Source organism: Anolis sagrei, chromosome 4, assembly GCF_037176765.1.
Source record: "Anolis sagrei isolate rAnoSag1 chromosome 4, rAnoSag1.mat, whole genome shotgun sequence".
Classification (NCBI taxonomy): Eukaryota; Metazoa; Chordata; class Lepidosauria; order Squamata; family Dactyloidae; genus Anolis; species Anolis sagrei.
Genome location: NC_090024.1, coordinates 171,630,788 through 171,656,371, shown reverse-complemented (window position 1 = coordinate 171,656,371; position 25,584 = coordinate 171,630,788). Strand labels below are relative to the sequence as shown.

General features: G+C 40.9%; 3 protein-coding genes across 3 annotated transcripts in view; 2 read left to right on the top strand and 1 right to left on the bottom strand.

Moving 5' to 3' along the window:
* PCSK9 (proprotein convertase subtilisin/kexin type 9) overlaps window positions 1-8,106 on the top strand; it is a 35,854-nt gene extending 27,748 nt beyond the window's left edge. Inside the window, exons 9-12 of the mRNA XM_060773569.2 lie at window positions 1,124-1,272; window positions 1,399-1,579; window positions 3,576-3,757; window positions 5,297-8,106. Coding sequence (XP_060629552.2) covers window positions 1,124-1,272; window positions 1,399-1,579; window positions 3,576-3,757; window positions 5,297-5,497 — 713 coding nt within the window. The 3' untranslated portion in view covers window positions 5,498-8,106. The remainder of the gene's footprint in view (window positions 1-1,123; window positions 1,273-1,398; window positions 1,580-3,575; window positions 3,758-5,296) is intronic.
* The window catches only part of TMEM61 (transmembrane protein 61), a 179,612-nt gene that overhangs the window by 105,692 nt on the left and 48,336 nt on the right, over window positions 1-25,584 (top strand). The window lies entirely within an intron of this gene.
* Window positions 9,462-25,584, bottom strand: part of USP24 (ubiquitin specific peptidase 24) — a 106,582-nt gene continuing 90,459 nt past the window's right edge. Inside the window, exons 57-67 of the mRNA XM_060773568.2 lie at window positions 24,019-24,111; window positions 23,178-23,280; window positions 21,714-21,835; window positions 21,465-21,578; window positions 20,786-20,851; window positions 18,971-19,037; window positions 18,194-18,272; window positions 13,983-14,058; window positions 13,514-13,600; window positions 12,286-12,396; window positions 9,462-11,735 (exon numbers count right to left, since the gene is read on the bottom strand). Of these exons, the coding sequence (XP_060629551.2) occupies window positions 11,673-11,735; window positions 12,286-12,396; window positions 13,514-13,600; window positions 13,983-14,058; window positions 18,194-18,272; window positions 18,971-19,037; window positions 20,786-20,851; window positions 21,465-21,578; window positions 21,714-21,835; window positions 23,178-23,280; window positions 24,019-24,111 (981 nt within the window). The 3' untranslated portion in view covers window positions 9,462-11,672. The remainder of the gene's footprint in view (window positions 11,736-12,285; window positions 12,397-13,513; window positions 13,601-13,982; window positions 14,059-18,193; window positions 18,273-18,970; window positions 19,038-20,785; window positions 20,852-21,464; window positions 21,579-21,713; window positions 21,836-23,177; window positions 23,281-24,018; window positions 24,112-25,584) is intronic.

The following is a 25,584-nucleotide window of genomic DNA, read 5'->3' as shown; positions in this document are numbered from 1 at the left end:
GAACAAAACAAAAACAAACAAACAAACAGACAGACAAAACACAAAATTTGCAAGTTTGGTAGTTGATTAAATGTCCTTTGACCAGTATCTGGCCACTTGGAGTGCTTCTGGTGTTGCTGTAAGAAGGTCCTCCATTGTGCATGTGGCAGGACTCAGGTTGCATTGCAGCAGGTGGTTAGTGGTTTGCTCTTCTCCACACTCACATGTCGTGGATTCCACTTTGTGGCTCCATTTCTTGAGGTTGGCTCTGCATCTTGTGCTGCCCGAGCACAGTCTGTTCAGCGCCTTCCAAGTCGCCCAGTCTTCTGTGTGCCCAGGGGGGAGTCTCTCATTTGGTATCAGCCATTTGTTGAGGTTCTGGGTTTGAGCCTGCCACTTTTGGACTCTCGCTTGCTGAGGTGTTCCAGCGAGTGTCTCTGTAGATCTTAGAAAACTATTTCTAGATTTAAGTCGTTGGCGTGCTGGCTGTTTATGTTTATGTATTTATATAATAAATTCATGTCCCAGCATTGAATGTTTGCCGCATATATGCTGTGCTCCGCGCTGAGTCCCCTTCGGGGTGAGAAGAGTGCAATATAAATGTTTTTAATAAATAAATAAACAATAAATCTGCTTGCCCACAGAAAACCATATTTAATAACCCTCGGCACTATAAAACAGTTTCGTGAGAACAGTTGCTCTCGTTGCAATGGTGTATAGTTCTTATGGGCCACTGGTGGTCCATGGACCACAGGTTGGGAACCACTGCCCTAGTCCCGTGATCTGCAACATGTCCAAAGTTCTTTGGTTGGTGTGATACCGCATGACATGGACACATTGTTGTGCAGTTACTTTACCAGATATAACTATGATAATGGAGCTCTCTCACTGTAGTTACTTTGAAGATGCAGGATCTTGTATGACGTGTTTTAATATTCCTTCTAATACAGCTATGTTTTAATATTAATTACTTGATTAGTTATTTTAACATTTTGCTTGAGTGTGTGTCTTATACCCGTTTCAATTGTGTTATAAACTAAATCACAACAACCAAACAAGTCCTGTGCAGATATAGCTTTTCTGTGTGGCTTTTCTTTTCTATAAGAAACTTTGTTAACTATAAAGGATGGCAACTCTTTTCCAGATGAAGAGCTATACTGTCGCTCTGTGTGGTCTTCCCTGTCTGGTTCGACTAGTTCAGCAATAGCTGTCGCCCGTTGCAATGGAAATGAAGAAATGTTCAGCTGCTCAAGTTTGTCAAAGAATGGCAAGCGTCGAGGAGAGCGCATTGAGGTGATGTTCCATGGTAGCAATGCTCCTTTTGTCATTAGAGTTTGTTCTACCTGTGTTTTGATGGGATTGGATTTTCAAGATTGCTAGCATTGCTTATGACTCACTGCTGTGTGTTTTGAATTCCAGGACTATGGAGGCAGGAAAGACTGTGTGGCACATAATAGATTTGGTGGCCAAGGTGTCTATGCCATAGCCAGGTGTTGCATTTGGCCTAAAGCGGACTGTCAGGTTTATGCACATGCGCCGGTTGCAGAGCGCACAGCTGTTCAAAATGTTGGCTGCACCAAGGATAGCCATGTTTTGACAGGTATGTGGTGGGGAAGCAATGGAAGGACAATCATTGTTTAATTTATGGGGCACCTTTGATTGTATTATGAAGATTTATTTATCGTGTCATCAGCAACCATTGTGTTACACTTCTAACAGAGCAAAACAAACACACAGATTAAAAAGAAAAAGGAAAAAAAACACACACACAGATTTTGCAAATTTGGTATTTGGTTAAATGTCCTTTGACCAGTATCTGGCCACTTGGAGTGCCTCTGGTGTTGCCGCAAGAAGGTCCTCCATTGTGCATGTGGCAGGGCTCAGGGTGCATTGCAGCAGGTGGTCAGTGGTTTGCTCTTCTCCGCACTCGCATGCCGAGGATTCCACCCTGTAGCCCCATTTCTTAAGGTTAAATTATGAAGATGCTTAACAGGAAATCAGCAAGAGCACCTTACCTGGTGTTCCACATTGTGTTGAGGGTTCTCAGTACAAACTGATGACTTTGATGCCTCCCCCACATAGTGTTATAACAACAGCCCCTTCAATTTTACATGGATATTGCAGAACTATCAATTCTAATTTTGACATGAGTCCACTTATGAAGATGTAACACCCATTCAGGATAACCGCCAGTGCTTTTGTGCTGCCTTTGAAAAGCTGAGGGCAACAGTGATGTATGGCAAGTTCCACTTGTCACCTGGATCCACTATCTGTTGCATCCGTCTCTGTACACAAAGGGAGCTTATAACACACTTCAGATTGAGAGAAAGAAGTTGGTAGCATAAGTTCTTTAATCATTTAACTCCTTTCTCAAATGTGTGAAATACCTAGGACTAGACCGATGTATATAAGTCTATATATAAGACTGATTGCATAAATAGTATAGTGTCTAAATCCAGGGAAGTCATGCTACCTCTCTATTCTGTCTTGGTCAGACCACACCTGGCAGAATAGTGTCCAATTCTGGGCACCACAATTGAAGGGAGATGTTGACAAGCTGGGATGTGTCCAGAGGAGGGTGACTAAAATGATAAAGGAGAACAAGTCCTATGAGGAGCAGCTTAAAGAGCTGGGAATGTTTAGCCTGCAGAAGAGAAGGCTGAGAGGAGACATGATTACAATGTATAAATTTGTGAGGAGAAGTCACAGGGAGCAGACTTGTTTTTTGCTGCCCTGTAGACTAGGATGCAGAGCAATGGCTTCAAACTACAAGAAAGGAGATTCCACCTGAACATTAGGAAGTGACAGCTTTTCAGCAGTGGAACTCTCTGCCCTAGAGTGTGGAGGAGGCTCCTTTTTTGGAGGCTATTAAACAGAGGCTGCATGGCCAACTTTCATGGGTACTTTGAATGCAATTTTCCTGCTTCTTGGCAGGGGGTTGGACTGGATGGCCCACAAGGTCTCTTCCAACTCTATGATTCTATATATGAATGAGTGGTTTATGTGTGAATAGCAATACAAATGTAAAACATATGATTATGTGTTGATAAGGTTCCAGGTTCAGCTTAATAATGATTTGTATTGTTGAAGGCTTTGATAATGATTGTTGATAATGATAATGATTGAAAGACAGGAGGAAATGAATTGCCTAAAGCCAAGGCATGTATTCATGGGTGCCCCTGCGACTGAAACACTGTGTTAAATTGCATTTAAAAAGTTCTTCATACCCACAGTGCTGCTTCATCTTCTCAAGAAGTCTTTGGCCATTTGAAGTGAAAGGGATTATGGAGGACTTGGGGGTGGGGTGTGTGTGTGTGAACTGGATTAAAACATGAACCAGTTCAGAATGTTTGACCCAGTTCCCAGAAGTCCTAGCCAGCAAAGTCAGTAGAGACTAAAGTTGGAAGTTACAGCCCACTATCATCTGAGGGGGTCACATTTTGTTGTTCACCCACCCATCCCACTCCACCCCAAAGTTACATTTAAAAAATACCTAGAGTCAAGTGTACTATTATCTAGTAAGAGAAAACACCAGTCTTGCTTTTTAAGCATTCTATTCATGTCCAGAATGTCACTAAAATAATGTACCTTGTCAGGTTGCAGTTCTCATTCTGTGGGTGAAGATTTCAGTGGCAACATCAGACCTGTACTCAAGACAGAAGGCAACTATGACCAATGCATTGGCCAGTCAGGTACAGCTGTTCATGCCTCCTGTTGCCATGCACCCAGCCTTGAGTGCAAGGTACAAGAATATTCTCCTTTGGAACACATAGCAAAGGTAAGTGGTTATCATTTTTAAAACTAGACCAACTAGTACCCAGTGAAGGAAATTGACCTGAGGCTTTCGTAATGCCTGTTATTCAGGCTAGAAGCACCCTAATAGTGCTAATATCTTAAGAGATCCTCTGCTGTGTGAGATGATCCTTCTGTCATTCTTGGTTTTATTTTTTTATTTATTTGCTATATTTATATCCCGCTCTTCTCAACCCCAAAGGGGACTCAGAGCAACTTACGATTTATGGCAAAATTCAGTGCCGCATTATACAACAAATAATAAATATAGCATATCAAATTATAAAACCATTAAAACATATAAATGCAATAAAAAGTTTAAAACATAGAGAACTAGAGCAGATGTTCCATCGGGGAGGAATGAGACACCAAACCAGGGTGGCAGTGTTCACTCAAGAGAGGGACCAGGAGAATCAAGGGCCACGGCTGGAAGAAACAAATGTTGACCCAAGGATGCTGAAATGGAGGCCAGTCAAGATAGAGTCCGGCAGCACCAAGTGGTCCCCAGAAGCTGAGTGAGTCCCTAGAAGCTGAGCCAGAGGCAGCAAAGGAAACAAACACTGCCCCTTCCCTCAAAGCCTCTGATTATGGTATCTTCATTTCTTGCTTAAGCCTGAGGCCCTGCAGGCATGGTCTTTTTTATGCCTCAGCCTCTGGGGCAAGCAAGAGGTGTTACTGGCCTCAAGTTGCAGAGTCACGGTCTCGATTCTGCAGGAGTGAGTCCCCAGGAGCTGAGCCAGGGCAGCAAGGGAAAAACACCCACTGCCCCTTCCCTCAAAGCCCTTGGTAATGGTACCTTCATTTTTGCTTAAGCCTGAGGTCCTGCAGGCATGGTCCTTTTTATGCCTCAGCCTCTGAGGCAAGGAGATATTGTTGTTGGCTTCAAGTTGTACAGTCAGGGCCTCAGTTCTGCCAGGAGTGAGTCCCCAGGAGCTGAGCAAGAAGCAGCAAAGGAAAAAAAAAAAACACTGCCCCTTCCCTCAAAGCCCTTGGTGATGGTACCTTCACTTTGTGGTCATAACTTCCTGTAATTTGCTCTGTTTCTGAGCTGAACCCAGATAAAAGTGATAATGAGGATGACAAAAATGGAAACAAACTATAGGATTTGCTTACTAAACTGAAACTCAGTGTTTTTCACTGCTATGGTACGTGAAGAAGAATGTGCAGTATATGTGGCTCGGTCAAGTATGATTGTTTTGGAGTAAGTCTCCCAGTAACGTTATAATACAGAATATGCACACACTCAAGTATTTTTAGCCAACCTCCTATTTTCAGATGAAAAAATTGATGTATTTGTATACTGAGGAAGGGTGCAAAACTTGCACTGAACTCTCCTTCCCATTTTGTGAACAGTGTTTTCCACTGTTGTGTGAGCGCACAGGAACAATGAAGATTTTTGGAGCTATTATTCTAAAAGGGCAATGTACTTAAAAATATGACTTCTTGCTAATTCTGATGAATCCTCTTTGGTTGTAGAACAGGGGAAATTCTTAATGTTGAATAATCCCTCTCGCTGTCTTCTCAGGTAACGGTGACTTGTGATGCGGGTTGGACACTGACAGGATGTAATGCCCAGTCTTATGGTTCTCACACACTTGGTGCATATTCAGTGGACAATACCTGTGTAGTCATGAGCAGTCCAGGGAGACACAGAACAGCAGCCATTGCCATTTGTTGCAGGAAAAGACTTTTGGAAACTGTGAAGCATCGTTCCAGTTACAAGTGACAGTTCCAACTCCTTCTCCCTCAGTTACCGGAGACTCTCAAATTATGACAGACACCCCATAAGGTGACATTGGTGATGTGATAGTCATATCTCTGTTTTGCTTGAAGAAAGCATTTTGAAAGCAGGCTCTAGTACAACTAGTAAGGGTTCTTGATTGGTCCTTGAGATATTTGTTCTCAATTTCACAGCTGATTGGCATGATGGGGTCTGCTTCAATATTATCAATTGAGCTACACCTATAAAATTCACCCTAAGCTATTGTATCTTCTGGTATACCATGACATGCATAGCCAGAGACTTCCAGCCCGTGATGGGATAAATGTGTTCTTTATGTGGATTACTTAACATTAAGACTCTTTCTAGATTTCCATGAAGGAGTTAATTCCTGTTGTCTTTTGGGCAGTACCTTGACCTTTTAGTTTTTTTCATTTTCTTGTCTGGTCCCCCATGTCTATTCTTCCGATATCAAGCAAAGTCTCAGACATTTAAAAAAGCAGAACAGGGCATGACCTACATATGCACCAATGCTATCACAAAAGTTGGTTTTGACATCTCTTGTTTTGAATGAACCTTCATGATCTAGAACTAGTCTCATTATCAGATGACAGAAAGAAACCATCCATGAATGGGATCTTTTTGAGCTGTGAACCAAATAATTTTGCATGGATGTGAGAATATGGTGGCAAAATATTCAAGGGAAAATCACTTGCTATACCACCTTTTCCCCTAAAGCACCTTCTGCAGAAATATATTTACTTATTTTATAATCCTTATGAAAGGAGGAGTAGAGCATGTTGTGGAACTACTCAATACTGTGTGTTGCAAGAGACATCCATGACCAGGTTAATGACTGTTGTCACCTAGACTAGTTAAGAGTCACATGGCTGAAAAGCTCTTGACTTCATACATAAACTACTGGGTTTTTTTCATGATGACAAAACTGTTGATGTAGCTGCAAGTATTGCCGATATAATATTGGAAGTTTTTGAAAGCCCAAAGAAGCATAGGCTGTGAAAATACACAATTTTAACCACTTGGCTAAAGTGAGAGTAGACACTTTGTTTCCTTAGGAGTCACTGAGAATTGGAACAAGAGAGGATTCTAACTTTGAAAGACAGTCTGGGATGGCGCCAAGTCTAAAATCTCTATTCTTGAAAATCCCCTGCGGAGCATGTGAATTTTGCGTGGTCTGGCCATGAAAGGTATCATGGATAGCGCCTTCTCTGGTCTTGAGAATAATACAAAATAAATAATGTTTATGCTCCTGATTTCCAAGGTAGGAATCTAGAAGGTAGGAATAAAAGAACAGGCTACAATGAGTGGGAAAGCGAAGACCCATCTAGTGCTTTAGTCTGGCCCCAATACTTTTTTGTGTGTGTGACTTCTGACAAAGTAGGTAATACAAATTCAATTGCCTGAAGACACCCTGCTGCATTAAGGCATAGATTTCAGATACTGTCATGGGCGAATACATACTGGAAGTGGTTTATAAGCCAGTGGAATACAGCACTTAGCTGGTTCAAAGGTATATCTATTCGTAGTTCAGTATTTGGTTCCAAAGTGCCTTATATACTCCATATTTAACAACACATATTAGACCACCATCCTTGTGAACTTAAAACTGTGTGAACCGAAGAGGATCAGCTACATTGAGTTGTACTGCTGTTTTCTAATGTAGAGAAGCCACATCTTTGGAGGGATGTTGTCCACATTCTGCTGTTGAATAGAAAAATTGCTCCTTTTTCTAGTTTCTATGCTCCTTTTAGTTGCCTACTGATTTCCTTGTCAAGGTATATTGCCAAAAACATATGTTCTTTTGTATACCTGGTTTTCAGGCCATGAGAGTATGTATGGTTGAACCACAGTAGCATTGGATTCTATAACTGCAAAAGTCTCCAGACATTCTGGGTAAACACAAAACTACCCACTTTGGTAAAGGTTTGATTGAGGGGCTCCAAGAATCCCAGTGAACTGAGGCACAGTGTTTATTCACAAGAGTAAACCCCAAACCTAAAAGCACTTGGACTCAGGAGGTGAAGTACTTCTGACCTTTAATCACATTTGAGATACTGTAAAAATCAAGCTCGCTGTCAGTATTTTGGACCAGTTAGTTTGGTTTACTGATATAAAACTCTTGGTAGCTATCATTTAAGTTTGTCAAGGTAGTGTATTTAGAATTACATATGAAATCTTTTGTTCAGATGTTTAACTGCTTGTATAATCAAGTATTTATCTGCAATTACTATGTTCCTATTTTAAAAGAGCAACCTTATGCATGCCTACTCAAAGGTAAGACATTTTGTTCCGTGGTGCCTCCTTGCAGGAAAATTTGCAGAGGACTGCGGCTTAAATGGCTTAGTCCTCTTCAGAAAGGCTAAGATGAATACTGAATATTGAACTATTTTGATAGCATGTAATATGTTTTATGTTGTTTTTGAGCTAAAATACAAATTTATCTACTGTAATTCATTGCTGATTGATGTAGAGAAAAGCCTTTGTGCTGTGGGTTTTGTGTCCCCCCCCTTCCCTTGTAACTATTTATTCTGTTTTATATAACATTTTATAAAACCTACTTTTTGAAATAAAAGTTTCATATGATTTTTCTTGGATATGTGTGTAAATGTACTTTACTCATTATCTAGATAAATTAGTGTAAAAAAGAGTTACAACATTAATATAATGTTCTTAGGATTCAACTTTCACACACATGGAAGATCAAAAGCAGCGTTTCTCAACCTAGGGGTTGGGATCCTGTGGGGGGGGGGGGGTCACAAGGAGGATGTGCGAGGGGTCGCCAAAGACCATCAGAAAACACAGTATTTTCTGTTGGTCATGGGGGTTCTGTGTGGGAAGTTTGGCCCAATTCTATCATTGGTGGGGTTCTTTGATTGTAGGGAAACTATAAATCCCAGCAACTACAATTCCCAAATGTCAAGATCTAGTTTCCCCAAACTCCACCAGTGTTCACATTTGGGCATACTGAGTATTTATGCCAAGTTTGGTCCAGATCCATCAGTGTTTGAGTCCACAGTGCACTCTAGATGTAGGTGAACTACAACTCCAAAACTCACAGTCAATGCCCACAAACCCTTCCAGTATTTTCTGTTGGTCATGGGAGTTCTGTGTGCCAAGTTTGATCAATTCCATCGTTGGTGGAGTTCAGAATGCTCCTTGATTGTAGATGAACTATAAATCCCAGCAACTACAACTCCCAAATGCTAAAATCAATCCCCCTTACAACCCCACCAGTATTCAAATTTGGGTCTTTGTGCCAAATTTGGTCTAGCAAATGAAAATACATCCTATCGGATATTTACATTATGATTCATGACAGTAGCAAAATTACAGTTATGAAATAGCAATGATAATAATTAAATGGTTGGGGGTCACCACAACATGAAGTCCTATATTAAGGGGTCATGGCTTTAGGAAGGTTGAGAAACACTGGGCTAAGGAATAAGGGTCCATAGTGTTCAATTTTCTGTTGGTCATGGGAGTTCTGTGTGCCAAGTTTGGTTCAATTCCAATGTTGATGGAGTTCAGAATGCTCTTTGACTGTAGGTTAACTATCAATCCCAGCAACTACAACTCCTAAATGACAAAATCCCCTCCCAACCTCATCAATATTCAAATTTGAGCATATCAGATATTTGTGTCAAATTTGGTCCAGTGAATGAAAATACACCCCGCATATCAGATATTTACATTATGATTCATAACTGTGGCAAAATTACAGTTATGAAGAAACAACGAAAATAATTTTATAGTTTGGGGTCTCCACAACATGAGCCACTGTATTAAGAAGTCGCAGCATTAGGAAGGTTGAGAACCACTGCTCAAAAGGATAAAATGCAAGACAACAAATTCTAAGCTTTGCTCCATAGCGCCACAGAACAGTTTACTGGGTGAAATGGACTAACAGAAGGTCCACTGGCTTCTTTTTTGGAAGTTAATGATTGCACTGTTTCTGGTGAGAGGAATAAACTTTATTCTGTTGACCAGGCCTTTCCCCCCCATGACAACAGCCTTTCTCGGTTCCAAGTGCCTTTTGAACTATTTGCACACAACCATACATGAAGAGAGTTATCCATCCGAACTGTGATTGCCCCACCTCAACAGAATATTCTGTTAATATGTATAAAATCCATTTTTTCATCCAAAAACTGGCAGTAAAAGTGACCACAACATATAAACATGTCACAATTTACACAGCAAACTAGATTTGTTGCATTAGAATTTTCTCTTAAAAAAAATATTCTTCAGAAGTTTCAGGTGATATAGCAGCTGGAAAACAAATCTCATACTTGAAAACCAAAAAACCATCAGCTTCATTCAAGCAAAAAAAGGACCAGGAAACAGCCTGCAATTGTTTTAGAATATCTGATGGCAAAGCAAACTAGCTTGGGATTTTGCAAGTTATGTTCTCTAGTAAGAGCCCACCTTTTCCATAGGAAATGATGGCAACTCCAGTCCTTTGGATTAAGAAGAACAAGGTGATCCAATAAGGGAAAGGGTGGGACATCAGACTGTATTCCAAATTTTAAAATTTCACATTTAAAAAGTCTCAGGCATTTTATAAAATACCCAAATGTTGCCACATTTCAGTGAAAATGTGCTGCCGCTGTTTTCACCCATGAGGTGTTGAAAAAACACTTTCTTTTGATTCATGCTTGTGGCAAAGAACTCCAACTGTACAGCTAGTTCCTTCTACAGTGAAATGACCTAATGTATTCACAACTAGTGCACCAGAGTAAAGAAAGCTATGTGCCTGATCAGGTTTCGCAACCATACACAGAAGTCAAAAGAAAATAAAAAAGGCACTTTTTGGCTATTTGTGCCTTTGACTTGGCAAATCTTTTCACAACAGAGGTAACCCAGGCACTCTCAATGATTTCCCCTCAATTCATCTGCATGGTGCATTTTGTTTAACTTAAGGCAAAATCCCTGAACAAAGGCAAAAGCAGTGAAGAAAAATGTGAAAAGTGAAGAAGAAACAACATTGGCACAGAAAAAAATCCCTTAATATCTACAGCTGCGAAAGAGATCACTTAATTGCATTTCACATGGGAAGTAAAATCATTCCCATGTTATGTTTGATTTCCAGTTATTAAAGAACTCATAAATCTCTTGGATTTTAAATGCTACCTAGCCAAGCTAAACAAAGTTCTACAATCCTTTGCCTGTGTTAAAAATTTGTTTAAAAATCCATATCCCTGCTTGAGGAATCCTGCATCCAATTCCAACCCTTTCAATTTGTAACTAAAAGCAAATGATTGCAGATCACATCATTAAGACTACAATTTATTCAATATGTCTCCCAAGTATTAGAATGATCATTTAAAGGAGGCAAACAGCAATAAAATTCTGTCTTAAAGTGCTTTTTGATAAACTTACCCAACATTTTTTTTAAAAAAATCAATTGATGTCACAACACATATGTATTCTTGGAATAAACAAAGCTCTTACTGTTCTCACCCATTTACTTATGACATTAGGAAAAGAATTGCCAATTCCAGGCTTCCTTGTACCTACACCATTCCATAAGGAATAACCATCCTTACAGAAAAGGGCCCTTTTAACAAACCCTTTCTGTAAAGCGCTATACAAATTACCTCGGAGACATATTAAATATAAAGGGCCTTGTGTAAACTGATTCTTAATATTTTACAGTGCCAAGTGTAAGTCACCACATTTTTTACACAATTTTGAATATTCCTATCCAATATTTCAGAAAGATTTAAAAATTTGCCCTTCATACCTAAAGGCAGTTTGATTTTTCTTCTTCTGTATATAAAAACCAAGGGTTTTTTTTTTTTTGCAGCATCACGGAAAAGCAATATTTTTACATTCACTCATTAAAGGTTCACCATAATAAAAATTTCAATCTCTTTATATTTCTTCCTTAAATGGGTAAAATCTTTTGACAGATTTTAATTGACTCCTGCCTTGACTAGCATCCCAAAAGAACTGCTGAGGATGGGAGCATCTTCATAGCGCACCGCTTAAACTTCTCAGGTGAAGAATAGCTCTTAGGAAGTAGCATGGCCACTGATTCTGTGAAAGCTTTCACTTCAGATCCCTCTAAAGCTGAAAGCGGCGGGATTCCTGCAATTTCAATGTGCCAGGTATCCAGTTCTTTAGTTAGAAGTTTTATTCTTCAGCATACAGCTCGCCACTAAGGGTCCACATCATCAAGGTCACTTTTAGGTTCACCAATCATCATGGGGGACACCGAACCCTTTGAAAACATGAACAAAACTTAAGATACACTGGGAAAAATAAAGTACTGTTGCACAGATAAGATTTAGAAGTTTTCATCGGTCGTCTGACTTGCAATATTGTAACAACCCATCTTATTAAAGAAATAGTTTTCACCATAGGTTATTGGGCGTTGTTCTGAGTTTTAAAATGTTGATTTATATGCTATATGTTTTACTTTATTGTATTGTACTGTGTGTTTCTTTTATGCTCTATTTTAGGCACTTTGTGCCAAATGTAAGCCACCCTGAGTCCCTTCGGGGAGATGGAGGTGATTTCAGTGGAATTCAATATATAAGAGAATTCAATTTTCAGCATGAGGATATGCAAATCAAAACCAACAAGCAGAGTTTCAACCAATTAGTATTCATTCAGTTTAGAAAATGTGATTGCTTTTATGCAGCCTGCCAGCTGATTGCGCAATGATCACAAACAACACAGTTTTCTGGGTTTTTTTGCATATTGATGAGAAAAACACTCGTAGCAAATATGAATGTAATAGGTTCAACCTGGATTATGATTGCATTTACCTGTTGTAGATGTCTGCCCCCATTCTCATTGGCTGGGCTGCTCTCAGATCCATTACTGCTTCCAGACTGATCTTTCTCATTTAGCAAGGCAGTGGCATATGCCAGTGTGTCCTAATAAAACAGCAGAGTGGTTATGAACCATGCTAACAACAACAACAACAACACTTTATTTATATTCTGACTCAGAGCGGATTACAGTAGACACAGGCAAACATTTAATACCTTATTACAATGACATACAATGAGACACAAACACACAAAGGCAAAGGCTTTTCCTTTCATCTCCGGTTCTGGGGGAGGTGCTCTTTCTCAATTTCCAAGCCAAGGAGCCTGCATCCATAGACACCTCCTGGTCATGTGGCCAGCATAACTGCTTGTAGTACATTTTTGCCTTTTCCTGCTGAAGTGGTACCTATTGATCTACTCACATTTGCATGTTTTCGAACTGCTATGTTGGAAGGAGCTAGGGCTAACACCGGGAGCTCATCCATCTGGTGGATTCAAACTGCCAACCTTCAGGTCAGCAGCACAAGGGTTTAACCCATTGTGTCACCATGGCCCCTCACCACTGCTAAGAGGTTCATATAATTGAAGAGTTTATCTGATAAATGCCCCCCCCCCACCACCAATAGTACATTTTTGAACTAATTCAAACATTTATAAATGAATCCTGTTATAATATAGGAGATTTTTAAATTTAAAAAAACGATTGTAAAACTTTGAATACTATTCACATCCACTGTTTAAGCAATGGATGACAAGCGATTTATGCATCAAATGAATTTCACATAGATTATCATGTTTTTCTGCATACGAGCCTATAGTTTGACTTGTATGTCCAGTGCTGAAAATACTAACCAATACTAGAGTAATTTATAGGCACAGTACTAGAAGTGAACAAAGACAGCAATTCACTTTTTCATTACATATGGATTTTTAAAATAAAGTAAACACCATACATTGAGTAAAAAGGTTCAAATACACCAACATAAGCCCTTAACATCTGCCAGGGTTTGGTTCTAAGACTCCCCATGGATATCAAAATCAATGGGTGGTCAAGTCCCGATATATACATTGGAGTAATAATATGGTGTCCTTCATATAAACAGCAAAATTGAGGTTTGCTTTTTGGATTTTGGAGGGAATATTTTCAAGCTGTGAATGACTGAATCTATGGATACAGAATCAGAGGATATGGAGGGTCAAGCAGTACCATGTTTAGACTGACCTGTGCAGAAATAGTGCGCTGAAAAGTTTTGGCAGTTGAGGTTTCATTGGATACATTGCTCTGCGGAGCCCAGTAATGTTCAGACATCTAGAAAAATGGGGAAACTTCCATTAATGGAAATGGCATGGAGAGTATAGCTTAAGTGCTAAGGCTACTGCTTTCAATTCCTAATGTAACGAGAGGAAGTACATGCAAGTAAGTCTCTGTCCCTTTCTCTTTCTCTCTCTACCTTGCTCAACTTGGAGGTGAACACTGAATAATATGAGGTAGGATATAGGGGGCTGCTGGGCCAGAAGAATCACCATAGGCTATTCTCTTGTTTATACTATTTGTTTCCTTATTTGATTTTGAATATGAGTTCTGTGTTTTGATTTAAAAACTTAATCAGCTGTTAATTTCAATCTACATTCATCTACATGAGTTTCCATTGCAGCAATGTGAGGGGGAAAAACATTTGTAAGAGAGCTACCTTTATTTGAAGCCACTGAACAGCCCAGCTCCAATGGTGTGAATTCTCCTTGAAATAATCTTTAGCAGAAGAGCACCTTGGAAATTCAAAGCAAAGTATTATTTATACATCTGGGGCTATTAAAGAGACACGCTCCTTTGTTGTATTTAAAACATTATTTGAGTATATAACATCACTGTTCTAACTTGAATGCTTGTCCTAATTTGAATACTGGCAGCACAGAGTAGAGAGGATGAAACATTTCAAATGTCTAATTAATCCAGATTCTGAATGTAACTTGCGCCAACAATTTCTAGTTGCCAAACCAAAACTTTTTTTAATCACTTTTTTAAATGGTCTTTTAAATTTAGAAATGGTCATTAGATTGTATTAGTCTTTACTTGTCATTATGATGATTTGTTACAAGGGGAAGGGGGGAAAAACTAGCATAATAATATCTTACAGGTAACTCAGGAAACTCTGCACTAAGACACTAAGACACTTTAATCTCGATCAATTGACATCTATTGGCAATATATCCCATAGGCATAATTTGCACATACTCCTGCACTTTACTGCATTCGGCACTTTAGTGATCCTTAAGAACTTGTAACCTATACCTATGCTGCTCCCTAGCCATCTGCACTTTGCACTTTTGTTTGCACTTTGTGGGGGTGGGGGAGGGCTAGAAGCGATTACAGAATGCAGGAGGGGGGAGGGTGATAAATGGGGAGAAATGCCTTTAATTCGGCCTAGGGAACGAGAGAATGTATTAGTAAAACTGAAGCGGTTTCCTGATAAGGTAAGTTTGGGTACCAAGGATGGCGTTTCCTCCGGGTTAAAGGTGGTGCTGTTGAACGCCAGGTCTGTAAATGGTAAAACAACTCTCATCCAGGACTTAATCTTGGAGAAACAGGCAGACCTGGCGTGCATTACGGAGACCTGGTTGGATGAGACTGGAGGAGTGAATCTAACCCAGCTGTGCCCACCAGGTTTTTCCGAGACCTGGAGGACGGGGAGGCGGGGTTGCAGTGGTCTATAGGGATTCCATCTCCCTGACCAGGTGCCCCATCCCGCAGTCAACCATTTGTGAATGTGTCTACCTGAGGGTAGGTGACCGGGACAGAACAGGGATTCTGTTAGCGTACCGTCCACCTCGCTGCGCTACAGACTCCTTATCTGAGCTAGCTGGGTTGGTCTCGAGGATTGGTCTCGAGCCTGGCGTTGGAGTCTCAATGGCTTATTGTGCTGGGGGACTTCAACGTCCACGCCGAGGCCACCCTATCAGGAGCGGCTCAGGACTTCATGTCTTCCATGGCAACCATGGGGCTGTCCCAAATGGTATCTGGCCCTACTCACAGTGCAGGACACACCTTGGATTTGGTTTTCTGCCAGGGATGGGAGGACAGTGGCGGTATTGAGGAGTTATCTATTACTCCGTTGCCATGGACCGACCATCTCCTGATCAGGTTTAGACTCATTGCACCCCATAACCTCTGCAGGGGTGGAGGACCCATTAAGAAGGTCCGCCCTAGGAGACTTATGGATCCGGATGGATTCCTGACGGCTCTTGGGGATTTTCCCGCCACCTCGGTTGGTGATCCTGTTGATGCCCTGGTGTCCCTCTGGAACGGGGAGATGACTAGGGCAATAGACACGATTGCTCCGGAACGTCCCCTCTCAAGTAGCCGAGCTAAACCAGCTCCTTGGTTCAACGAGAAGCTGGCAGCGATGAAGCGAAGGAAGAGGAGACTAGAGCGTGTGTGGCGTTCGGACCCGAGTGAGTCAAATCGAACATGGTTTGTTGCCCTTCTAAGGGCATATGCCGCGGCAATAAAGGCGGCAAAGAAATCTTTCTTTGCGGCCAATATTGCGTCCGCAAAGAACCGTCCGGCTGAGTTGTTTCGAGTTCTCAGAGGTCTATTAAATCCCACCATTCCGGATGGGAACCCTGACAACTCGACGGCCCGCTGTGAAGCATTTGCTCGGTTCTTTGCGGACGAAGTCGCTTTGATCCGTTCTGGCTTGGATACCATGTTAACGGCGGTCTCTGAGGATGTAACACGAGCACCTGCTTGTCCGATTTTGATGGATTCATTTCAATTGGTGAAACCCGAGGATGTGGACAAGATACTTGGAGGAATGAGGGCAACCACATGCATCCTAGACCCCTGCCCATCCTGGCTTCTAAAGGAGGCCAGAAGGGGATTGGCCGAGTGGGTGAAGGTGGTGGTTAATGCCTCCCTTCGGGAAGGCAAAATTCCAGCGAGCTTAAAACAAGCTGTAATAAAACCGCTGTTGAAAAAATCACTGGACCCCACTCAATTCGTCAACTATCGGCCTGTTTCCAATCTCCCCTTTTTGGGCAAAGTCCTGGAACGTGTGGTGGCCTCTCATCTCCAGGTATTCTTGGTAGACACGTTTTATCTGGATCCGGCACAGTCTGGCTTTAGGCCAGGACATGGTACCGAGACAGCCTTGGTCGCCTTAGTGGATGATCTGCGCCAGGAGCTAGACAGGGGGAGTGTGTCCCTGTTGGTTCTGCTGGACCTCTCAGCGGCCTTCGATACCGTCGGCCACGGTATCCTTCTGGGACGCCTCACGGGAATGGGCCTTGGTGGCACTGTTTTACAGTGGCTCAGGTCCTTCCTAGAGGATCATACCCAGAAGGTGTTGCTGGGGGACAACTGCTCGACCTCACAACCATTGTCTTGTGGGGTCTCGCAGGGTTCTATAATGTCCCCCATGTTGTTTAACATCTACATGAAGCCGCTGGGGGAGATCATCCGGAGTTTTGGGGTGCAGTGTTATCTGTACGCAGATGATGTCCAACTCTGTCACTCCTTTCCACCTACTACTAAGGAGGCTGTTCAGGTCCTGAACCGGTGCTTGGCCGCTATATCGGACTGGATGAGGGCTAACAAATTGAAACTGAATCCAGACAAGACAGAGGCACTCCTGGTCAGTCGAAAGGCCGAACAGGGCATAGGGCTACAGCCTGTGCTGGATGGGGTTACACTCCCCCTGAAGACGCAGGTTCGCAGCTTGGATGTGATCCTGGATTCATCGTTGAGCCTGGAACCCAAGGTTTCGGCGGTGACCAGGGGAGCATTTGCACAACTAAAACTTGTGCGCCAGCAGCGCCCATACCTTGGGAAGTCTGACTTGGCCACGGTAGTCCACGCTCTGGTTACATCCCGCATAGATTACTGCAGCGCGCTCTACGTGGGGTTGCCTTTGAAGACGGCCCGGAAGCTTCAAGTGGTCCAGTGTGCAGCAGCCAGGTTGCTAACAGGAGCGACGCTTAGGGAGCACACAACTCCTCTGCTGTGCCAGCTCCACTGGCTGCCAGTTTGCTACCGGGCCCAATTCAAAGTGCTGGCTTTAGCCTATAAAGCTCTAAACGGTTCTGGCCCAGCCTACCTATCCGAACGCATCTCTTCCTACGAACCCTCCAGGAAGTTAAGATCATCTGAGGAGGCCCTGCTCTCAATCCCATCTGCTTCGCAAGCACGCTTGGTGGGGACGAGAGACAGGGCCTTCTCTGTGGTGGCCCCTCGGCTGTGGAACTCCCTGCCTAGGGATATTAGATCAGCCCCCTCCCTCCTGACCTTTCGTAAGAGAGTGAAAACCTGGCTCTTCGAGCAGGCATTTGGAACCCCGGAATAGTCAAGCTTCAGATGGAGAATGACCCAGGAACGGCCAAGACGATGAAACGGATGAGGATTGGATTGAGAGGATATAGCTCTTTTTAAATTGTTATTGCACTGTCTTTTTTGTCTAAATGCACTTAATTGTTTTTGCTTTTGTATTGTATTGATGGAATCAAATTGTGCCGATATGTAGACCGCCCTGAGTCGCCTGCGGGCTGATATGGGCGGGATATAAATAAATAAATAAATAAATAAAATAAAAAAAATAAATATGATGTTCATTTTCTTGAGTTGCACTTCACATTGCTAACATTGGTCACTGTTTATTTTTATTTTGTACGACTGTTTATTGATCATGTTTCATCCTGTTAGCCAGGAAAAATGTTACTAAAAGAATAATTTATGCGAACCCATTATTAACGGTGGGTCAAAAGACTCCATATTCTGTTGTGGGTTGGAAAATATGAGAGAGAATTGCCAAAAAAACCAATCCTTGAATCAGTTTCTTTAAGCAACTTAGAAGTAACACAGTATGATCAAAGATCTCAATCTCCTACTTCCCTTGATGGCTAGACTTACTTCTGAGCAAGAGTGACTAAGAATTTGACACACTGATAGCAGCGACTGCTGTCCACATGGTTGCTATGATGCATGAGAGCTGTTGGAGAAAGAGCATTAAACAGTATTAGGGACTCTGCCGGAAAAATCAGTACAGATATTATGTCAAATCAGTTTACCATAATTAAGAATGAAGAACCTTAATAATAATTGAAAATCATTAATTCCTACTTCTGCTGACAATGGTGCTTACGAAGGTTCTTCAGTGGAGAACATTTAAAACAATATTGAAACCTCCTTAACACCAGTTGCTGTTGTATGTTTTCAATTGGTTTCCAATCAATGGTAAACCTTTCAGGGGGATTTCTTGGCAACATTTATTCAAAGAGTTTGCCTTTGCCTTCCTATGAGGCAGAGAGGGACTTGCCCGAAGTCTTCGAATGGGTTTTTAAGGCCAAGCAGAGATTCAAACCCTGACTTCCAGAACTGTAGCCCAACATCCAAATCATTGAACCATGCCTGCTTCCTTAACACTAGTTTAGCTAATAATACCTCATACCAAACTCAACAAAAGAGCTGGGATTATTTTAGCAAAGTTGAGTTCCCAAACAACTTGCCTCTGAAAAATGCAAGAAATTGGACAGGAAATACTACCCTATTTTTTCAGATAGTTGCTTATGCTACTTCAATTTCAAAGTGATTTACCAGGTATCTGAAGAGCTCAGAAGCTCCTTGTGTGCAGGGACTAGTTATATGATTAATTCTTGACACTTAACGCTTGACAGTAGGTATACTAACCTAGCAATCCATTTTCAGTCTCAAATGCAAATTTGATCCGTTCTATCTGTAAAGGATCTTCAATGGTCTGTATAAAAGAAGAAAAGGAATTAATTACAGTGCAGTGTGGGCTGGCATCCCTTCTTCTTTTCCTGCTTGTAGGAAGTAAGAATTCACATCTCCCTTGTAAGATAACTGATACCCCCTCAAAACTAGTTTTTGTCTGTGTACAGCTATTTAGTGAAAGGGTTGGCAAATAACAATTTCACTATGTTCTTATAGCAGAATGCATTACAGTGGCATTATGCTCCAAAGGACCTCTTAGATCCCTTTGTCAGTTGCAAGGACACAGCCCTTGGCCAATAAATAGCTATGTTGCAGAGACCCCCCTGGGCAATGTTGAGTCCTGTGTTAGGAGAGCTGGAGTGGAACATAATAATAATAATAATAATCATCATCATCATCATGGAAAAAAACAATGTATGGATCGTCGAAGTTACAATCCCAGGTGACAGCAGAATTGATTAGAAGCAACTGGAAAAGTTGACACGATATGAGGATTTAAAGATAGAACTGCAAAGGCTCTGGCACAAGCCAGTAAAGGTGGTCCCAGTGGTAATCAGCACATTGAGTGCAGTGCCTAAAGACCTTGGCCTGCACTTTAAAACAATCGGTGCTGACAAAATTACCATCTGTCAGCTACAAAAGGCTACCCTACTCAGATCTGCACGCATTGTTTGTTGATACATCACACAGTCCTAGACACTTGGGAAGTGTCCGACATGTGATCGAATACAAAAGCTAGCAATTTGATCGAATACAAAAGCTAGCAATATGATATACATTTTGTTGTGTATCAAATAATAATAATAAAATCAACAATATGAAAATATATATCAAAATCCAGCTTTATTAAGAGTAGAAAGATCAACCTATAGTGGCAACAGAATACAACCCAAAATTCACGATTCAGAGTTGACTGGGTAGGCCTGCTGGAAGAGATGGGTCTTCAGTTGTGTCTTAAATTGTGAAAGCTTATTTAGCTGTTGGATCTCTTCCAGCAGGTTGTACCACATTTCCACAGTTTCCATAGAAATGAAACAGAAAGGGATGATAGTATAAAACCCAAATATATAAAAGCCATCTCAGCAATCAGTCATATTTCAAAAGCTGCTGAAATAGGTCTTTGGATGCTGGTAGAAGGATGTGTGTGCATGTGTGAAATCTAGCTTCACTCTGGAAGGGTGTTCTACAATCTATCCAGCTGGCCGTTTTGTATTGCAGCCATTGGTTCTAGCTCTTGAGGTATTAGCACTATATGACTCAGCACCAAAATGATGTAAATAAGGTTAACACTACACTGTATTATTACTGGCATCAGATCCACATTTTTTTGCAGTTTTCTGTGTAAACAACCCCAAAGCACTCTACTAGAATGCTATAATGCAGCATCTGATTGAATTTTTTAATTCAATAATTTTTTAGCCAACCCAATGTAGGTTCCCAAATATATCAGGTACAAGAAGGTATAATAATTCAACACATTTTATAAGCTACACTGATGTTCACAGAAGAGTAATGTTGGGTCTTGTCTACTGAAAGGAATCTGAAAAATCTACTTTTGATATATTCTGCTAACATGACATTTACTTTACAAAAACAAGGACTATAAAAGGATAAGCTGCATAGTCCACAGAATAAATGAGATGTAGTAATTAGCTCCTAGAAACTAGAATTGTGTTCTTTGCACAAGCAAGCATAAATATGTATATACAATGAACAGAAAAGGGATAAAATCAAGAAAGGTACTTCGTATTAAGTGGTCTACTCACTCACCAATATTTCATGAAGAAGCTGGAACGTGTTCTTTAGCTCATGGGGTGCTGCTGTTTCCAGCTGGTTCTGTTCAAAGAAGGTGGAAGAAATGAAAAATGAACTATCAAGGTGGGAAATGTGTGATCCTTTAGATGTTGTTGGAAATTATGCAAGGAACTGAGAGGTATGGAAACTCTTGTGTAAGGAATGCAACTTTTTTTCTTCAATGCATGTTTTTATTCTACTTTAGCTATTTTGGTGTTTTAATTCGGAAATCGTTTTATGTTCTTATTGTATTTGCAGTCAGAACTGAAACTGTATAATGAAGAATGGGATATGAATGTTTTAAATGAACAAGCGGATCTTTTGCTTTCTGGAAATTCTACATCTTTCTTGTGGTGGTTGGGTGCATATTAGGTTTCAGAAGACACTGCTCAGGAGCCAAGACTACCAGGCAGATATTGCACAATAGTATAACAAAATAGCAAATGTGCAGGAGAGGCACACATCAGAAGTTTCGGTCATTCAAAAATCTCTGGAGTGATATCTCTTTATATGTGAATTAGCTTTCCCACTGCAGAGAAATAATGTGCCTACAGGACATTTACATTATATACTAGTGGAATTGCACACACACACATATAAACCAATGATCCAAGCCCCATGTTTTGAAAATTCACTCTGACTAGTTTCTCCTTACCTTGATCAAATGCAGCATGGTAAAGGAAAAGTGCTCATTACAAAAGCAGCAATACACCACCATTTCAATGAGGATGAACAACGATCCAGTTAGCTCCCTCAAAGCATGCATCACCTAATAAGGAAAGAGAAAAATCTAAGAAGAAGGGAGACTGACTTTCTTTTCCCCCCTTAAAGCTTGTTTAAAATTTGATTTGCATTAAGGCTCAACCAATAACTGAGAAGCAGAGAGTTAAAATAGCAGCATCACCTCCATCAAATAAGGCTTCCCCTCAGACAGGAACAGCAAAGCTTCTACTTCTTCATGGAGACTAAGAAGAGCCCCTGAGGTGGGACTACTATGGGGTGATCGTAGAACAAACAGACCAGGAGCTAAAAAGAAAATACAAATATACGAATACAGAAATATATTGTATTTATGACATATATACAGAGAGCTGTACACTAACAGTGAATGGTCACTGAAAACAAGGACTGAGTTTAAAGCGTGAATTGTTGCAGGTTGCTACTGTGGTGCTCTGGGCTGACGTAGAAAATGGTGTTATGAGATAAATTGAAGGAAAGTAGAGTTATGTATGCAATGTGACTATGAGTCATAAGGTCAGGATCTGTTGGGAAGAAAGGTGAGGATGGAATGCTGTGAGTGACTGGTGACTGGCTGCTGTTGTCAGCATTAGAGCTAATTACAATATGGTTGAGAGGTATGTCAGTCAGAATTTAGTTATACCCAATTAACAATTTGTGATGTTATGTTCATTTTCTACCTATTAAATAATTATGTTTATATTATCCACTTGAGCCTCTGGAGTGCTATCTAAGGAATACTGAGTTTGGATACAAGGTTTGTGTGATGGCAGCAGTTAATTCCAGGTGGTGTTGTCTGATAGGGAAGTTAAATTCAAAGTGCTGGCTTTAGCCTATAAAGCCCTAAACGGTTCCAGTCCAGCTTACCTGTCCAAATGCATCTCCCTTTATGAACCAGTTTGAGCATTAAGATCGGCCAAGGAGGTCCTGCTCTCGGTCCCGCTGCCTTCATAGACACAACTGGTGGGGACGAGAGACAGGGCCTTCTTGGTGGCGGCCCCTCAGCTGTGGAACTCCCTCTCCAGTGAGATCAGATCGACTCCCTCCCTCCTGGTGTTTAGGAAAGAGCTCAAAACCTGGCTGTGCAAGCAGGCATTCAACAATTGACAGCAATACACAAGCAGCTAAAGGAAACCATGGGACTGATGCAATTTCTAAATGTCTTAATGTTTTATGGTTATGTCTAATGGTTTGTATAGTTTTTAATTATTTTAATTTATAGTTATGTGTAACTGCTTTTAGATTTGTAATGTTTTTATAAGGATGTGATGCACTGAATCTTTGCCTTTTATTATTTCGTGAACCGCTTTGAGTTCCCTTAGGGGTGAGAAAAGCGGTACATAATTGAAATAAAGAAATAAAATTGTGCAATGAAACCAGAAGGAAACTAGACGGTCCCCCCACGTTTGAGATAGTGATAAGACAGGACAAGGTCATCATACACTGGCGGTAGACATGGGGATGAGTGGAAGCCCTCACAGTTGGTACCAGTGGTGGGATTTGTGAAAGTCCACATATTCAGTGGTAATGGTTCAGTTGTAGCCCTTATAAGAGAACTTTAATATGCTGTACTGCATTAGGATCAGCCACCAAGAAGAGAGGTCACTGAGGTGAAATCAACCATACCTACCTACATTTCTTTGCGAGGAGACATCTGAGTGCAGGACAAGGAGTGCAACAGTATTATGGAGAAATCCAAACTCCCGTGCTTGTGCTGAACTCCACCTGCGATTCTATTTTGGCAAACAAGATTTTAAAGAGAAAGTGTCAGGTATAAACATTCAACATTTACATATAATGCAGATCTATTCTCACTTCTGGGAACATCACTCACCAAACAGTGATTCCAAAAGTACAGTAAGTTTCAGAGAGGGAGGGAGGGGACAGGATGAAAGGACAGCTTTACACTACTCATTTTTGCTTGACTGAAACAAGTAACAGATGTGCTTCTGGAAACACATAAGTCACAAACATATACTGTTCTATATGGAGTCCATGTGCAGCACAATTCCCTAGTCTCAGAGTTATCAGCCCTGTTTTGAGACAGCTGATAGACACTTCACATGTTATGGTGATGCAAAATACAGTCCACAGTAAATCGCAAACTATATTATGTTTAGTGTTTTCTTTCAAATAAACAATCCATGAAATACAAGCCTTATCTAGGAGAGAGAAGTTCAGCAGTGTTCGTACTGAAGTCAGAACTGTCTACGTAATCCTGCTAAATGTGCCATGATTGGTACCTATAAAGCTTCTGGCTATTTATGGTGAAACTTACAAAAAGTAGCATTAGAGTTTTATCCTTGTTTTGGCCATCTTGCTGCAAAGGCAGGGCAAGGGGGTACATTTCTTTAAGATGGTTCTACATGGTTTTATTGCTGAACATGGTAAATTGATTTTAATGCTGAATGTAATAACTAGAATGTAATATATTCTACTGAGAGAACTAGACAGTAAACATAAATGGTTACCTGGTTATTCTGCCGATTGGGACCTAGAAGAAAGTTGATCATGTGCCTCAAGGCAGAATGCCTGAGAAGGAGATCACAAGCTTTTATACCCTGCTGCAAAAATACAGGAAAATGGTGGGTTACATTTCTCAGTGTGTAGGAAACATGTTTAAAGTCATTAAGTAATCTGAATATTTTAAAATGTGGTTCATTATCATTACTCAGACATTTGCCACAAAACACTTTATAAAATAATTATGATGAATTTTAATTGAAATGTATCGATCTGCGGGGTTTTGAATGCCTTTAATACCAGGCTGCCCTGTGATTAATAATCAAATGTAACTGGGTTACAAAGTGAGTTCTGCATACAATGTTGGTTGGAACAACTTCCAAAATTTAATTGCAAAATGCAACATATTGTTTGCTGTTCTGTGAATGACTTTGTAAGCATTAGTGGAAGATATGTCCAGTCAGGTATCTGGAGTAACATGAACTATGAGAAGGAACTATGCCACCACTTGTCTCTACATGGAGACACACCCAAATCACTTATGCAAATATATATAAACCTCTATGTACAGAAAGATCCATTTTATGTTTGGAAGGCCTAATTGCACTTTTTATAGACATTAACACCTGCTCAGGGCAAATTTAGCTTGTAATAGTAAACTATAAATTGTAGATACTAAATCCATACAGGGGAAAACCCATTTGTATACATTTTGAAATAATTATTTATTATTTATTTATTTATTATTTAAACTTATATGCCGCCACTCCCCTGGGGCTCGGAGCGGCTTACAAGAATAGCTAAAATCTAACGAAGTTTAAAAGCAATTTAAAACAATTTAAAAACAACAGTATCAAACATTAAAAGCCTGTCGGAACAGGTATGTCTTGCATGCCCTGCGGAAAGCTGGTAAGTCCCGCAGGGCACGAACCTCAGGTGGCAGAGCATTCCAGACTGATGGCGCCACTGCTGTGAAGGCTCTGCGTCTGGTTGCCGCTAGACGCAAGGTCTTGACACTGGGGACCACCAATAGATCTTGGTCCTCAGAACGGAGGGATCTCTGGGGTTGGTAGGGGGTGAGACGATCCCTCAGATACATTGCCCCAGACCATGCAAGGCCTTAAAGGTGAGTGCCATCACTTTGAAAGTGATCCGGTGCTCAATTGGTAACCAATGCAGCTGTAGTAAGATTGGTGTTGTGTGGCATCTCATCGGAATTCCCGCAAGAAGCCGAGCAGCTGCGTTTTGTACCAACTTGAGCTTCCGAATCACCGACAGAGGGAGGCCAATGTAGAGGGCGTTACAGTAGTCCAGTCTTTGTTTAAGGGGAAAAAAATAATACACACGCTTAAGAAAATTGTATCTAAATTATTTTAATAACAAGTGTGCATCTATGTATTACATGATTTAATGTTTTGATGTATTTACATATTTGTTGTTTTGTACATAAATATGGATGTATTTATGCATTAGGAAGTGTGTTGAAGTATCTGTAGAAATGAGTCATAAATCAAAAACTTATAAAACAGAAGAATTAATATTAAAGTTGGAAGCTACCATTACATGAGATACAG